General features: G+C 40.7%; 1 protein-coding gene across 4 annotated transcripts in view; it reads left to right on the top strand.

Moving 5' to 3' along the window:
• Positions 1-15,841, top strand: part of Wnk (Wnk kinase) — a 110,780-nt gene that overhangs the window by 59,261 nt on the left and 35,678 nt on the right. For all 4 annotated transcript variants that reach the window (XM_080277144.1, XM_080277139.1, XM_080277135.1 and 1 more), the window contains exons 16-19: positions 65-313; positions 3,375-3,671; positions 6,018-6,166; positions 6,874-7,060. In XM_080277144.1, coding sequence (XP_080133270.1) covers positions 65-313; positions 3,375-3,671; positions 6,018-6,166; positions 6,874-7,060 — 882 coding nt within the window. The remainder of the gene's footprint in view (positions 1-64; positions 314-3,374; positions 3,672-6,017; positions 6,167-6,873; positions 7,061-15,841) is intronic.

The raw sequence follows: 15,841 nt of genomic DNA, 5'->3' as shown, positions 1-15,841 counted from the left end.
ATTGGTTAGCATGATGGAGTGTTAGTGTGTATGCAGCATGAGATTAATGCAGTATATCCTGCAGCGTGAGGATGGGCCTGACAGTGCCCCAGGGACACCCAGCAAGCGCCCCGAACCTAGAGAGGAATCCCCTCAGAAGTACCCTGCCCAGGTGACCCAGTCAGTCTTGTCTCAGCAGCAGCAGGACACACAGCAACAGGACCTCCAACAGCAACAGCAAGTCACTGTGCCTCCTACAGCAGTTCCACCACCACAGCAGCAGCAAACACAGCAACAGCTGCCCCCCTCACAGACAACCACACAGCAGCCACAGGTCAGTTCACATTTCTTATTCCATGCCAGGCTTTCCTTTTTCAGCATCAACTTGCCTTTGCAAAACAAATTTTAACTGCTTTTCATTTTTGCAGAGAATTACATACTTGTAAATTGATTCATCTGTGCTTTGAAGGCTTTCTGTTACCCTTTCCAAGTGGTATATGATATGTAGTGTTATTCTGAAAAATTCTTCATTCATCCCAGTGGTTTTGAATGATGGGATTATACCCCAGTCTTTCACAAAGAGAACATAACATTTTCTGTGGACACTGTTACGTGTGTGTGTGTGTGTGTGTGTGTGTGTGTGTGTGTGTGTGTGTGTCCTAAATTCCTGACTTCCTGAACCTCTTGAATCAAGGCAACATCCTTTCTAAATTATTCTTGCTGCCATCAGCAAGTTTAATTCAACTTAGGAAATGCCTCTCAGATTGAAAGGATTTATGAAGGTTATGTCTAACCCATCCATCTCAGAAAGTCTATCCTAAGTTGAATAAAGTCATCTGGGGATTGCAACAGTGAAATTTTATTAACTGTCCATGGGTTTAGTGGGTTCAGCATTATATATCTGTTATCTAACTATGTATACATTTTGCTCTCACTGACTGAAATCTGTTAGTAACTTTATACAGCTACCACCTCCTCCTCCTTCTCCTCCAGTTACTTATGCACATAAGTAAGAAAAATAAAACTGGTGTTCATTGTAATGGGTTTATACATCCATTCGCTCCTCATACATTCATCCATCTATCATCTAGTCGCATGTTGTCCCACCAGGAACATAGGGGCCCTGTTCTAAGCTATCAGTTCCAACATTTAAGGCAAGGAGGATAAGTTTCTGCTTTAAGCAGCAGTATGGTCAGTTACAAATTCATTCACCTCTGCCTCTCTTTCATGGCTAGAATTATAGACATCTATGACTCTGCTGATGAGAAAGACAAGAGAGGTGGGTAGACTTTTGTTGTTGACTGTACACACATGGCTGAAAGCCCTTGAGTAGGGGATGGACCCTGAATGTTGTGAAAAATGATAATGGAACAAAAAAGCATGCCAGTCAGTTGGTGTAGACTCTGCCCATGTTGGCTATGAATTTATTTCACCCCCTGCCCCAAAACTGTCAGCTTCAGATGAACATGAGCAATGAACAGCAACATCCCCTGGACCTTAACCTTTATTGGTCACAGCTGGTTAGAGTACCTTAACCCACAAAATCACAAGGCATCCAGTTCTTGGTTAGATGGTGATCACTCAGGAAGTAATTTCCAGGAGTGCAGAAAACAATTTGGCTTGTCACTCATTGTAGTCATGTGAGTGTAGCACCATCTACCTGACTGACTGAACATGCAAACCTTCAGAATTTTCTGCTTCACCGTACAGGCATATTTTTTCACCAGCTCTACACATAGATATATTGATTATTGTCATTATCATCATCTTGAGTCCTGGATATGAGGCCCAGTGCATTAGATGTTTACTGGTGCTACTAACAAAGTTTGGCAGAAAAGGCTTACCATAAAAAAAAAAAATACAATTTAGGCAGGGGTGGTTCAAGTTAATATTCTAATGCATGGGACCTCAAACATTAGAATGTTCACTTGCAGCACTAACAGGGTTTGTCAAAAAAAGCTTAAGGTAATGATTAATGTAAGGAAAACAGTTTTGGCTGGGATGGTACCAGTGAACATTCTAATGCGGGGCTTTGTATAATTTTCACTATCGTTTTATTATTGTAAGTGCTAGCATGTGACATGAGTAGTTAACTCAAGGACAGCCCTCCAAGGTGCATGATCTCGCCCTGTAGTGCTTTTTTTGTGATGTGACAAAGATCCATAACTCTTCCACCTTAACTCAGTTATGGAACTGGCCCACTTCCATGTGGTGAAAACTGACTGTCAGTCGTTAAATTCTTTCAGTATCCTATGCAAGCATGACACACTGCCTTTTAACCCTTTTACTATGGAATTTATCTTTGCCTTGATTCTCAAAAAGTGTCAGTTCTCCAGCAAAAAATCAAAATGGTATTAGGTAATTGTCCACAACACTTTTGTGACTGACTAATCCTTACATTTACTTTGTCAGCACTAAAATTCCTTAATAGCTACATATATTATCAGCAGGAGGATGAATAAATAAAAAAATCTGCCGGGAATTTAATTAAAAGGACGCCGAGATGCTGGCCAGCTGATACATAAAGATCTGGTGTTTATCATAATATTGTATTCATTATCATGCATTTTCTGTACACTTACATGCCCAGCACCTTCTTAAAAAATATCTGATCACATTACATTGCATATAACTCACCTAAATAATGGTGAATCTCCAAGAAATTGTGACACAAGGCCAAACGCCCGGTCAGGTGGGCGAGCATGTTTGTTGACGTGATATTTTGGCTTGCCACCATATGAGGGCAGCACATTCTGGGATGCCATTGCCATAGCAACGTTGGCGAGAGCCTAGAATACTGCGCGGCCAGTTCAAACTATTTTTTGAGGCCCATCGACTACAGTTGTATTCCGCAGTGAAAGGGAATACTGTAATTCATAGAACGACTGTAGTCATAAAACGCAGCGAAAGGGTTAAGATGATGGATGTATTGACAATACAGTATGGTGTATGTTATTTCACTTCCACTGAGAATTCGTAGTTTCACTGTTTATTGCTTGAATTGTACTATGCCCTAACAAACAAGGATTTTAGTCACTTTTACTGTTGTGTAATAAGTGGATTGTTGCGTATGTACTGATTTTGTCATATACCAAATTATGTGGAGAAAGATGGTGACCCATAACTCAAGAAAAACCATTGTAACATAAGGTATCATACTTTCAGGAATATAATTAGACATGTTTGGCAGAAATTTCTGATCTCTGTGAAGGAAAAGAATTATAGTATCCTTCAGTTATGAGGGACTCACAGATTTTCATGAGGGTTGCAGTATGTTGTATAATGCTGCTTGTCTTTCGTACTTGAGTGAATGCTGAATGCTGCATGAATCATTTGTGGTGCAGATAAAGGCTCTTCACCTTCTGGCTGACAATAGCAAGGCTTCTGCTCTTTAGGCTTTCAGGACATCGCGCTTCCTTGTCAGTCCTGTGGTGGAGAGCAAGCAGGTACCAGGAGAAGATGGGGTTACAGAGGGACAACAGCAACAACAGTCACAACAACAACAATCACAATCACAGCAGCAGCAACAACAATCACAGCCACCAGACACCCAAGCCCCCACTCATACCCCACCTGTTGATGAGTCTCCCCAGTCCGACTCTTCCATCCCTGCTTCAAGTACAGCTACTCTGCTTCCCTCTGCACCAGCTACTTCTGCCTCTGCTACCCTCATACTGCCACCAGAACAGCAGGTAATGTTTGCCTTCTTGTCAGCTGGAGTATCTGCTTCTTAACTGCTAACTTGGCATCTTGTGGTACTAATTTACATCCTACTTTCAGTAGTCCCTTGATTATCCAGACGTCCATTATCTGAACTATCCGTTACCCAGGCACTGTGATCTGGTTGTATTAAGCCATTATATGTACATTTTTCTGTTTCACCTGGACAAAATGCATGCATCCAGGTGGAAATTATGGCAGCGTAAACATTTTCACCCGCCTTGGCAGGAGTAGCCACGCGGTCTGGCTCGGTAGTTCACCCTGTGTTCGCCAGAGACCCCCCTTGGTTGTTCCCAGTTCCCATCCAATGACAGTGTAGTGAAAACCTCCTCTCTGACATTTGTTATGGCAGTGCACACGGTGGCTTTTGTGGTTGTTCCCTACCTGCTTGAGGCCTTGCTATTCCCTCCAGCAGGGAAAAGGAAGAGGGTAGTGCTGAAGCAGGTGATCCTGGTTAAGACTGATGTGGGATGGTGGACTTCCAGCATCCTAAAGGAGTATGGTTTTCCGTGCTTGACCATAATCATTGATTGGCTGTGGTTTATAGGTCTGCTTGACCAGTTAGAGTAGTGTTAATCAACAGGAACAAGTGTTGTACAGTGTACTGTAATGGCCCTTTGCTATGGCTTTCAAAGTTAGGTTATGTACAGTACGAAGGGGAGCCAGGGGAGAAGTTCATTATCCTGACGGATCCACTTTCCAGACATGACTTTGAGTCTGTTACATCGGATAATCAAGGGATTACTATACCTCCATATTATGTCATTGCTGGAATTTTTATTCTGTGTAATAACTGCATCTTGACCGTATGTATGGTGCAATACAATATTCTTTGTTTGATTGAGAATTGTTGAAGTTTAGGAGCAGTGTGAGTTATGAATGAAACATAAGTTTTGAAAGGGTGAGTACATCCTTGGAAAGTTTGAGGCATTTGATATATTGTACCATATTTTCCTACTTATAATACCATATTTTTTGTCCCCCCAAAATGTAAGAAGTAAAAGGGATGCCCTCCCTTGCACATGGATGCAAGAATCCATTCCAGAATTATAATTATTATGATCAGCTTTAGTGTACATTCTCTTGCAACTATGGAAGAGAGATATTTTTTAACGAAGTATAATAATTATATCCTTTGAAAAATAAAATTGCTTTTACGGAAAAAGACAGTATATATCTGTAAACAGATGTTTTTTTAATTTATTTTCAGCATATGAATTTAAAGAATATTTTATATTCGCAATGGTAATGAATGGTGATGGATGCAGTATCTCAGATTTGTTGTATGCTGATGATGCAGTGCTGCTTGCAAGTACCGGACAAGAACTTGGTAGGCTGATGCAGAGTTTTGTTGATGTGTGTGAACATCATGCCTTGAGAGTAAATACAGAAAAGAGTAAAGTGATGGTTATTGAGAGAGAGAAGGTAACTCCCAGTGCGATGTTACAGTGAATGGAGAGAGACTGGAATTGGCGAGAGAGGTTAAATACCTGGGTACAGTGATAGAAAAGAGAGAAAAGTGTGGAAAAGAATTTGAAAGTAGAGTGACACAAGGAAAAAAAGTAGCTGGTACAGTGAAGGCCTTGATAAGAAATAGAGACTTGAGTGCTGCAGCTGCACGAGGCTTACATGAAGGAGTGCTGGTGCCAACTTTGACATATGGATGTGAGACTATGGTGTGGCATGAAAATGAGACGTCCATAGCAAGAGCAGTGGAGATGGGACTGCTGAGGAATGTATGTGGAGTACAGAGGGTGCATAGGATACAAAATAATGTGATTTGTGAAAGATGTGGAACGAGGAAGTTGGTGGACACAAGAATCAAAGAGAGTGTACTGAGATGGTATGGTCATGTGGAGAGAATGAATAACAATAGAGTGTTGAAAAAAGTATATTTGAGTGAATTTGAAGGAGGGAGGAGGTGAGGTAGGCCAAGGAGAAGGTAGAGAGATATGGTGGATGAGTGTGAGGAAGAGAGGTTTGGAAGTCGGTGAGGCTAGGGAACTAACGAGATCGAGCTGGCTGGGTGAATGTTGTGTGGAGAAGTGCATGATCAGGGATTGGGCACCTCTTTTTAATGTGGCAGTGTCCAGATTGACTCTACCGGATACGCTTACGTGAAGCTACAGAACGTGGTGAATGTTTTTGGCTTATTCGATAGAGCCAGGATTCCGGGGGCTTGAACGATGAGTGAATGGAAGTGTGGCCCATTGGACTGGGCAGACTTGGGCTGTCTGGACATTGCTACTTCTCACCCTTCCCTAGGGTGCGAAAGGAGGTCCAGATGATGATGATGATGTGTTTTTGCTTAGTTGCAGAGTGATAGTGTAGTTAACACTGGAGGGATTCCGACATCTCAGCCCAGCTCAGGTGGTCCCACTCCCCCTCACCACTGCACACCAGAAAACACATACACCGACCATCAGGCTAGACTCTCACAGCAGAACTCTGTTGAGAAGAATGACAGGTACAGTAATTCAATGTTGGAAGTTACCTTTTTTTTGATTAACTCATTATATTAAGGCCACAGCAGATGAAAGATGATTGCATATCAAAGTTTAATTGTTATATATTAAGCTGATTTTCCACTTTTCCAAAGTTTACAGAAGAAATTATATTTAAAAAGTTGTCAAGGTTTAGAATATCTCCCATACATACAGCGAGGGCTTTCACCAGTATTCACATTTGTGTTGATAAATTCTATCATCACTAGCATATTATAGATGGCTATATTAACCCATTCAACTTAAAAAAAAAAAAAAAGGAAAAAATATTATTATCGCTATTTCCTGATTATTTTCCCATTGAGCCATGGGATGTCTCTTTCTTGTTATTCTTATCTTTTCCTGATTATTTTCGTATTGATTTTTTTCCCAGTGATTTTATTTAGCTTAGACTTCTCAACCAGGAGTAATTAGATAGAGTATAGCTGTAGTAAACCCCTTGACTGTGAGGAGCCTTCCTAAGTTAATGAAAATTGTCTGTTAGATGTGAGAATAAACTAAAAAAGATGTTAGACAAGTTCAAGGGTTTAAGTGATCCATATTCTTCGCTGATTTCCCTATAAATGTATTTATCTTGAGTATTTATGAGTCTTTCTTCATGCAGGCTTGTATTTCTAGGATCCTTCATGGAATACAACCTGCAGTATCCTTTTGTTTACTTTCTTTGCAGTGTAACTTCCAACAGCAACTTGTCAGAGCTGGCCCGTAAGCTTCAGGAGCTGAAGACCTCAGTGCCGTCATCTCACACCCTTCCACCCCTGTCAGTGCCTCTCGCCATGCCCAGCCATCCCAGCACCCCTGTCACTCTGGGAGCACCACCCACATTCAGTCATGACCTTAAAACGCAGTTGGCTGGGGTGAGTTTGGCCAAAGTTGTATATTTATTTCTATTTCTATATATATATATATATATATATATATGTGTGTATGTACACTCAAACCTCGATTTAAGAGACCTCCATTTAAGGGAGTTCGGATTTAAGGGACTCCATATTCTACCTGACAAACGGACAAGACCATTAAAAAATGATACGTAATGTCTAGGTTATACACATTAATATGTTTCTGTATACAGAACCTGTAAAATAGTATTCATAGTCATATATAAATAAGTGAAACAATCATTGTATTTCATAAGATTGTCTTTTTGTGTGGTAAAACAATGGACATTTTCAAGTAAGGGACAAGTTGATTCCCCATTTAGTCCATTAAATCGAGGTTTGAGTGTATATATATTATTTTTTTTTAAATTTCAAACTCAGTAAATTAATACTTTTCGGATTAATAATATTCAATAAAGTAGATTTTTCAGATCTTCAGGTTGAATGTGTACAAGGGTATGTTTGTAAACTTGAGAAATATTCGTGTTCATTTCGCCGGTCCCATAGCACTAAACTTTGTATTATCCAGTAGTAAGGTAACAATAATTTTGGCATGATTTTCTTCCTCTAAAGTAGCATGGAAGGTGTTTGTGTTTTATGCCTTTCATGTTTGTTACTTCACAGGTTCCTGAACCTCTTGATTCTGGGTGACGTCATTTTTAGATTATTCTTGCTGCAATCAGACAATTTTATTCAGTAGATGAAAGGCCTCTTGTATTGATGGGGTTTGTCTAGGCTACATTTAACCCCCTCCAGATCAAAGAGCCTGTCTTATGCTGGGTAAGATCATCAGGAGATAGCAAAAATAAAATGAAAAAGGACGTCCCTGGGCTTAGCGAGTTTAAAGGAATTTTTTTATTTGCATTATTGTGATCTACTGCTCTGCTTAGTCTTAGAAAACTAGACCTTTTATTTTCAGCAGAGAATAATTAAATACACTTGCAAGGAGTTTTAAACTCCATTTAATTCAGTTTTCTTTTTTGCTGCACTTCATTTATATGTCTTTGCCCTTATTATGAAGATTTAATTTTGCCTGTTATTTTTACCAAATGATTTGTCATCTTTTACTAGTTTCCCTCTAAGCTTTATGTACTACAAGTTTATTCAGAGAAAAGGGTGTTTCTACATGGCTTGTATGGTGCGTGTCAAGATGGGTGTATGTACAGTGGGCCCTCAGATGCTCAGCTTCTTAGAGAAGAAGAAGTAGAATAGGACTGTCTAGAAATAATCCCATTTAGCCTGAAGATGTCTTTTATATTTATTCTTGCCACCACCAGATGACTCTGGTTTGATTAGGGGAGACAGCTGATGGTAGAGGGATATAAATCATACTCGAGTAACTTTTTTTTTTTTTTTTTTTTCCCCTTCTTCCCCCCCCCCCCAACTCTGGGCAAAGGCTTCAGGGCCTATTGCTCGGGGTCAGTAGCCTTTCCCGAGGCCAAGTAGTCTTACACTTCCACATGTCACCACTTCGGCGCTAACACCCACCATCCATATCGAATATGTGCTAGGGCTGTCTCATACAGGACTGGTGTATTGGTATTAGCAGGGGTATTTTTACGACACGTCGGCAGGTCATCTGATAGATCAGGAAAGTCTGCTTTTTATGAAATTCAAATCCTTAAACTGTTCCCTGCCCCAGCCGGGATTCGAACCTGGGTCCATCAGGACTGCAGGCCGCCTCTACCGATTCAGCCACCGCCTCCCCCTTTTTATTTAAGGAATATTCCCTAAGCTGAATAAAATTGTCTGGTGGTAGCTGGAATGAATGAAATTGATGTCATTGTAGTGAAGGGTTTAATTTTTAGTGATGAAAAGCTTTCAAGAGGTGTAGTATTTTGTTGGTGATAGAGTAGTGGATGAGGCCCCACTGTACATAGAGTTCAGCCTGACAGCCAAGTGTTGTAGGTGCTGAGCTCTGGTGCCTCCCGGGTTTCGCGTGCCCTCTGGTCGCCATCCATCAACTACAAAACCTGCCCAGCCTTCTTCCACGTATTGGCTCCAGAGGTGGGCCCCTGTGCCACCGTTCTTGTCCCTTGGCTGCCACAAGGAGCTCTGGCTACTGTCCTCCTTCCCTTGTCTTACTGTCCTTCATTTGCGCTTGCAGTTACTTGTAGGGTCTGTCCTGTCCTGTCTCAGTAATACATGTGGTATGACATAACCTGTGGAGTGCAAGTCACAGCTCCAGCTGTGTTCAAGAGGATACGTAAGCATCAGCAGAGGCTGTGCCCTTGACATTGGGTCTTCAAAGTTTTCCACCACATAGTAGGGGCCTTCCTCTTGTCACAGTGCCACCCAAGTGAGCCACATATCCCAGTTTCACTCTTGTTGCCTTGGAGGGTACAGTAGCAACATGGCATCCTCATCAAATGACATCCTCTGATAACATCATACCTACTTACTTATGCACCCATACCCAAGCCACTGTCCCCAAACGAAAACATTATAAAATTGTTTTCTCTTTACTGCCATGTACCCTTCACATGTCACTGCAATTATGCAAAACTTAAATAAAGAGAAGTTCATTTTAGATTTTGTTTTAATTTATATGCATTTTTATTTTTATTTTTTATATATATTTTTTTATATATCTATTTTTCTTTCCATACTGAGAAGGGTGGTAAGGCAGGTAACTGCTTACTCCACGGGTTAAGCTGACAGCTCAAGGCAAAGTTCAAGGAGAGTTGTGGAACTCTTATGCATGAAAGATGCATTGAATCCCACCTCTACTAGTTTGACCTTGACACTGGAATACTCTGTGGGTGGCTGGTTCTTTATATCTTTCTCTCCTTCTGGCAGTACTAACCATTCTGCAGAGTAACCAACCTGACCTTTGTAATCTTGTGCTAGCTCACGCTAATAATATATTTTCCAACAGCTACTCAGGCCATGAAGTTTAGCACTTACTTTCTCTTACTTTGCTGGAGAAAGCTCAGAATAAATTGATGACATGAGAAATTGCACTTGAGTTCTGTGTATATACTGTATTGCACACAATTTTTTTTTTCTCTCTCTCCAGAGGCTGGGTAATTTTTCTAAGTTTATAGAAGGCATTTAAGTTTTTTGTATAGCATACAGACTGTAGGTCTAGTCTATCGTGGACTGCATAATTATTTCTGGAAGAGTTAGACAATGTACTGTACTGTATAAAGATAGGATGCTGAAAGAGCTACTGTAGTACATTACAAACTTCCAAATCTGGACATCTACTTTCAAAAATATTTTTTCATGCAGTAAGAGGGTGTTATCAATCTGTCCTCACACAGTCTATATATATGTGACAAAAAAGTATATTTGTGGACAAGTAAAGAATGGAATATACTACCAGTATTAAATACTCTGTTGTATTTACTGTTCATGGTATTCATGATTATTTTTTTACCTGATTTTCTAATTATCAGTATGATTCTACTTTCCAGAGCTTTACATTTTCCAAAAAGCCTTTGGACCCAAGCATTTCAGATTTCAAAGTTTGTACTGTTTTATATCTGCAAGTATTGTAGTGGCCAGTTGTTTTGGTTTTGGCCCCAGGCTCATCTGGATATGACCCCAGTGGACTGCATGTCAAAGAAATCCTTCTCTTGCAGCCACTATCCACTTTTGGAGATAGGGAAGAAGTTGAGGGATGTTTGTATACTGGGCCCATTGTGTGATGGTGTCCCTCTCCAGCATCTCAGTTGAACAATGGTAGGGGTTAAGTATGATGGCACTTCATGGATAAGTGAGCAGTTTGGTCCTTGCACATAGGATGAGGTTGAGAACCATCACTGCTAAAGTACACGTAACATGTAGTACTGAATGCAATTAATCCATATACAGATCCATTCATCCATCCATCATCTAATCCTATGTTGCCCCATGAGGTGCGTAGGAGCCCGGGGCTAGGAAAGTTGGTCCTGGCATTTAAGATGAGAGTGACCAGCCTCACTCATCCCTGAGTGGCATTACGTGAGCAATAAATCCCAACCACCCCTTGGATATAAACCTTCACTGGCTCAATCTCATTACTGTACTATTCACCCATTCAGTCCGGTGACGTATTCTTTATTTAATTTGTACTACCTGTCTACAAATTTGTTCAGTAAAGGAAAGTAGAAACTTTTTCAGCTGAAGAGGTTCAGCATGGCCTTCATTATCCCTTTCACAACTAAGAGAGCCTTCCATGGTTGAATGAAATTTTCTGGTGGTGGACTGATAAAAATTATGTCTTCAGATTGAAGGAGTTAGCAACTTCACTCTGATAATGTTTTTCACTTTAATCAGGATACTACCAGGTAATTTCATGCTACTCAGGTTAGACTTTTACCTGTGAAGAGGTAAATGAATGCTGTACACTATACACTGTAAAACCAGTACAGTTTGGAAATTCTCTGCAAAGTTAAATAAAATTGTGTGGAGTAAGGAGGAATTAAACAAAGGAAAAACATGAAATTAGGCTGAAGGGATTAAGTAGATGGACCTGGTAGTTTAGTGGTTAGGAAGTATCAGTCCAAATGACAGTCTTGCTCTCAACATTACACCCACTGCAAATTGACTTTGGACCTACACACAGATTTGCTATGGGAGAGTTGACTGTCTTTGCTTTGTGTTTCCACCTCTGCCAAGTGAATTTTTTGGGCAAGAAGTAACTGGCAATTCCTTTGGTGTTGGCGGGAGGTGGTGAAACTCTCAGCACATCAGTGCTTGCCCAGAAGCGAGAGTGGGAGTATATGTTCCCGTCGCTCCAAGCTTGCACCTCTCTCTTTTTTTGTATGCATTACTGTTTGCCCTGCTATTTTCTTATAGTCAAGTTATCAAACCTGGAAAGTACTTCTCAAGGGATGAGAGGGTCCGTATCATTTCATGGAGGCAGGATAACATCCCTATCAACACAATTTGTGAAAGTACTGGACGCGCAAAGTCAACCGTCATGAAGATTCTTGTTGCAGCACGCGGCATGCCACCTGATGTTGTACCAGAGCACAAGCATGGCAGTGGAAAGAAGAGGAGGACTTTCAGAGGCAAAGATATGCTTCTGAAGAGGAGAGTACTGTAATCAAGAATCCTCAACTGACAGCAGCAGAATTGAAGAGAATTCATCCCCAGCTGTTAAAAGACGTCTCAATTTGAACTATCCAACACAGCTTGCAGAAGGAGCTGGGTTTGCCAAGCCGCACTGCAGCCAAGACACTGCTTCTCACTGACTGCATGAAGAAGCAGCACATTCAGTTTGCCAAAAAGTATGCGCACTGGACATTGGATGAGTGGAGAAAAGATATGTTTTCCGATGAAAGCACATTTCAAGTGTTCCAGGTGTGTTCTGCCAAGGTTCGTCGCCCTGCCTCCCGTAGTCGATATGACCCCGCTTACACGGTGCCGACTGTTAAGTACCCACAATCAGTAATGGTATAGGAGTGTTTCTCAGGTGAAATGGGAAGGGGAGGTCTCTACTTTCTTCCTAAGGCTTAAACTTGATGTTGAATGGTGGCTGGTACATTCAAGTTCTGAAAGATAATTTGTTAAACTTTTTTGCTATTCGTGGGTGCGACTTTTTCGTGCACAATTTAGTTCCATGTCACAAGTCAAGAAAGGAGACAAAATATCTTCAGGATAATCGGATTGAGGTCCTCGACTGGCCTGGCAACAGTGCGGATCTAAATCTGATAGAAAACTGCTGGGCAGAGGTGAAGAAAATCATGGCAGAGAAGAAGACACCCAATCTGGACAACCTCAAGACTGAACTGACAAATGTTTGTTGCAAAGAAATGTCCTTAGATTACTTTAGAGATCTAAGTGATTCCATGCCAAAATGCATCCAACTGGTCCTGAAAAACAGGGGAAACATGATTTCATATTAATGAGTGGCATTTCATGAACAAACATTGTGATATACTATGATTTCTGTGTTTTGTAATTCTTTGTGGGGAGAGGTCCTAAGTCAGTTTGTGGTAGTTGTAGGTTAGAACTCATAGAGGTAACTAGAGATTTATTGATTATGTGTTGCTATTAGGATACAGGTTAGTCTCATGCCTTTATATGTTCTGATCTACAGTAGCCCCAACACCTCAAAAGGGGGTAATATGGGATTGGCTGTTACTGTTACTGTAAAGAAGAAAACAAATATTGATATTTTTCTCCAGCAGATGAAGCCATGGGTCTAAAATATCCATCATCCACTGACTTCCCTGTCATCTAACTGTTAATCTCATTCTCACCATCTCTTGGAGTTTAATTCACCTTAGTGTTGATGGACTGTCCAGTGGCGCATGGTTTAGTCTGCTGGGGGGAATACCAGTAGTTGTGTATACCAGATGTTAATAGGTAACTTTTTTCTTTTCCTGCCTTTCTGTTGTTTATGTTATTTATCATTGTAGATATAGGGATTACGTGTTTAGTATGGATTGATTGAATTAGGCTTATGGTGCATGTAGAATTCCACATACTGTATCAGTATATTTAAATATTATGTGCAGATCATATGTTGTGCTGCATCTTGTGTAGTTTCATATTATGTATTATTATGGTGATTTGTCATACGCTGTTTGCATGTTCGTAGATTTGTTATCATTAAAATGCTGGTAGGGTCAGTGTTCAGCCTGAGTATCAGTCCTTTAAAATGGAGAAATCGGGCCAGGTATTGGGGTAACTGATCCAGTACAGGTAGTCTCTTGTTTATCTTGATTTTACAGAAAACCCCACTTTCCATAATCTAAGAATTTATGCATAAAAGTATTGCTTTGATTTTCTGTAGATATATCTTCGTGTCTTTTAACAGGTTTATTTATTTATCCTACGCATACAAGGGACAGGGTATATTGGCGAATCGTAGGTGTAGTAGCATTATATATATATATTTTTTAGTGGTTTTTGTTCTTTTTATATTTAAAAAATATTTAATGTTCCTTGACAAATTTAATTCTCACATGAGATAGAGACTACTTGTAATAAGTTTCCAGGTATTATTAACATGAAGTAATAATATATATTGAGTCAACGAAAACGGACCAGTAGGTTGCCTGTCGTTTATTGTATGTAAAGTTCGACTTGCAGTGAGTCCACCAATATCTCCTAGATGTTTATGACAGAATATAAGGGCAATAAATTCATTGCATAAACAATTATCAGTGCATTTGTGACTTGAACTCTAGACTGGCAGTTCCACACTACATGCATCAGTCAGAATAGGATGTGGTCACCACTTGCAGCCATGCAAGATGTAATCCTATTCCTCATGCTGGATATTGCATAAGCAGTCATCACTGTATTTGTGACCCGAACCCAAGAAAGGAAATTCCAAACTACATGCGTCAGTCAGAATAGTGTGGCCACCATTTGTAGCCATGCAAGATGTAATCCTACCCCTGATACTGGGCACTAGTTTACGTAGTGTGTACAGTGGAAGCCTCTCCCGCTTTTCTTGCACTGCCTGGATCGGTTTTCATCTGTTTTGTGGTTTGGGGTCATGCGACGATAGTCACTTCTTTAGATGATTCCACATGTTTGATTGGGTTTAAATTAGGCAAGAAGTCAGGCCATGGCAATATGTTGACATTCTCAGCCTGCAGAAACTCAGTTGTGACACGAGCATCGCGAGGACGAGCGTTATCTTTTGCAACCTTATTATCTGTGGATGATCTTGTAGAAACGGGATCGCATAGGGTCTGAGAACATTGTCGACGTATCTTTGAGCCATCAGATTGCCTTCGATGATCTAGAGGTGTTTTGTAGTTGGCCGAAGTGCTTGCCCATGCCATGATGCCTGGTCCATCCCAGTGGTTACCCTGTCTCACGCAACAGACAGTACAGTAAAACCTAGATATAACGGACTTCAGTAGACCGGAATTTGCTTTTATCAGACTTGAGGAGCTACCGGACTAAATTCCTATAGTATATCGGAAAAAGTCCGATAAAACCAGAAGCACTCTGGACTCCCTGACCGCTTCAGCTATGTTCACCACAATAAGATAAATAAAAGACATGTTTATTAGTATACAGTACAGTATTATTTAATATACAGTATTATACCATTTGATTAATGTATTGAAGTTATAACACAGTACAGTACTGCAATGGTAGTCAAAACAGTTTAAAAACCGTTCATACAATCTGGACTAATGTCTGATATATCAGAAAAAGTCCGGGTTAGCAGGGGAAGTCCGGATGTTGCTTTTATCGGAATTTCGCATTTTTTGAAAGGGCATGGGCCCCAATTAGTCTGTTACAGTGAGGTCTTACTGTATAATGTTCGTTATTTCATCTCCAAACGCGAAGACGTCCATCAGAGTGATCCACGCAGAAACAACAATTGTCATTGAATATAGCATTCCGCTGTCTTCTGGTCCAGCATTCATGTTGGCCGCACCACTGTAGTCTGTTCTGACAATGGGCAAGTGAGAGATCCAAACCTCTTACAGGTCTGTGTGTGTTTAGGCCAAATGATTGCAGTCACTGCTGTATGGTGAGCCAGCTTATCTGATGATTATGTTGATCAGGAGTCTCACATGCTGTTTGTGATGCCAGCCAGAATCTGTTCTGGAGATGCAGCATCCTGATGTGGTGATCTTGAAGCTCTGTTGTGACATGTACTCTTCCAGGTCACTGTCGGTCAGGTTAACGTATTTCATGATGCCCCTGGATGAGCCTGACAATCGTTGAATGATGGCAGCCCATTCTGCGGGCTACCTCATGTCACACCATGCCACCCTCCAGCATCCCTAAGACATGATGACATTCAAGGCATGACAAACATGGCATGGTGGCAGTCTTTCAAGACCTAAC

The sequence above is a fragment of the Coenobita brevimanus genome, chromosome 8, assembly GCF_032717465.1.
Source record: "Coenobita brevimanus isolate Jiangsu-jjx chromosome 8, ASM3271746v2, whole genome shotgun sequence".
NCBI classification, from domain to species: domain Eukaryota; kingdom Metazoa; phylum Arthropoda; class Malacostraca; order Decapoda; family Coenobitidae; genus Coenobita; species Coenobita brevimanus.
This window is presented reverse-complemented; position numbering and strand designations above follow the sequence as displayed.